At 37.9% G+C, this 1,518-nt stretch overlaps 1 protein-coding gene across 1 annotated transcript in view; it reads right to left on the bottom strand.

Annotated features, from left to right (window-relative positions):
- Positions 1-1,413: 1,413 nt before the first annotated feature.
- The window catches only part of LOC125037697 (mucin-17-like), a 3,264-nt gene continuing 3,159 nt past the window's right edge, over positions 1,414-1,518 (bottom strand). The window contains exon 6 of the mRNA XM_047630889.1: positions 1,414-1,459. Within this exon, the coding sequence (XP_047486845.1) occupies positions 1,414-1,459 (46 nt within the window). The remainder of the gene's footprint in view (positions 1,460-1,518) is intronic.

A 1,518-nucleotide genomic window follows, 5' to 3' on the forward strand; every position in this document is an offset into this window, starting at 1 on the left:
GAGAGGGAGAGAGAGAGAGAGAGAGAGAGAGAGAGGGGGGGGGAGAGAAAGAGAGAGGGGAGAGAGAAAGAGAAAGAGTGAGAGAGAGGCAGAGAAATTGGTTGATTTTATCTTCTACACGAATCACCTCTACTCCGAAAAAATATGAAGATTCAGTGGTGTTTTTTTTATGGTATTTTTGAGGCTTGTATAAAGGAGTATTATTCCATTTTTTTTAATGCGAGGGCGTCTGTGAGATCAAATGTATTGAATCAATAATGAAAATTCTCCTGAAAGAATCTGTTCTGTTAGGTGACTTTTATCCTCTAGATTGTGGAAATGATATGTTAAAAGTCAAAACTTCAATTAAATTATCACCTCTTCTCATCTCAAGGAAATATATTGAACTATGCCATACGCAGTGAGCTTCATTCACTATCACTGCATTATGATATAGCTCTGTAGCATATGCAGTAGATACACTGCCTTCAGACTTCTCCATAATCGATACCTATTTAAAATTCCTCCCAGACTATACTCGTATTTCAAATTCTAACTTATAATCGTAGTACCGTCCAAAATCTTTACGGTGAGTTAGTATCGACCATGATAACAGATCATATAACTTGAGCAGCTGTCAGTCCCTATGATAAATTACACAGAAGAATAGAATGGACCGCTAATAATATACTCGACGTTGATTAAAAAGGGTAGAATAAACTTTACCATAAGCAAAAAGAGGAACACAGTGGAGAGAACCTAGAATTGACAATATAATAATGATAGAAGTAATGATAATAATAATGATGATGATGATAATTCGTGGAACTAAATTGCCGGGAAAAGGGTAAGAAACTTAACATGGAAGTTGCTGCTCTTACTAGGATAAAGATATTCTAGGACTTCCCCAAGAGCCCTTGTTTGCTCTAAAAAAAATAAACACAAAGATCTACAGGAAAGTGGGCATCTGGCCTCCTGATCTCAAATCAAGCGAGGATAAATTTAAGGGCCTATTATTCTCATCTCTGCGTGATGTTATGTTTACAAATGGACTGGATTCGATAGATGAATGTCTAGAGCCGAGGGCAAAATACACCCAAGACTATATGGATTGCAGTTTTGGTATGAGTTCACGAGGGATTTCTGCTAAACGTTCTGCGAGCCTTAAAGGAGTAAGGGATACGTTACTGACGTGGAATAAGACACGGTCCTTGTTCCCCTCAAAGATGTTCAAAACCCTTCTCGGCCTGATTTTGAACTTAGTGTCCTTCAAGGGGATTTTCTGTCCCTGTCCAGTGGTAATATTAAACACATGATAACTCAGTTTATGTCTCATCGATCAGAACAGACGAAGGCTTTAAACTCTCCGTGTGCCATTGCTATAAGATTATTCCGTCGAAGTATAAGTAAGATGAATATATATATATTCTTTTCTCAACGCCCCCGGGGACCCCAGTAGAGGAGGATATCTAAATGGGCCCTGGAATTAAAGGAGAAAATCGAAGACATACTAATATAATGGAGGAATTGAAATAAATT

The sequence above is a fragment of the Penaeus chinensis genome, chromosome 23 (genome assembly GCF_019202785.1).
Source record: "Penaeus chinensis breed Huanghai No. 1 chromosome 23, ASM1920278v2, whole genome shotgun sequence".
Lineage (NCBI taxonomy): Eukaryota > Metazoa > Arthropoda > Malacostraca > Decapoda > Penaeidae > Penaeus > Penaeus chinensis.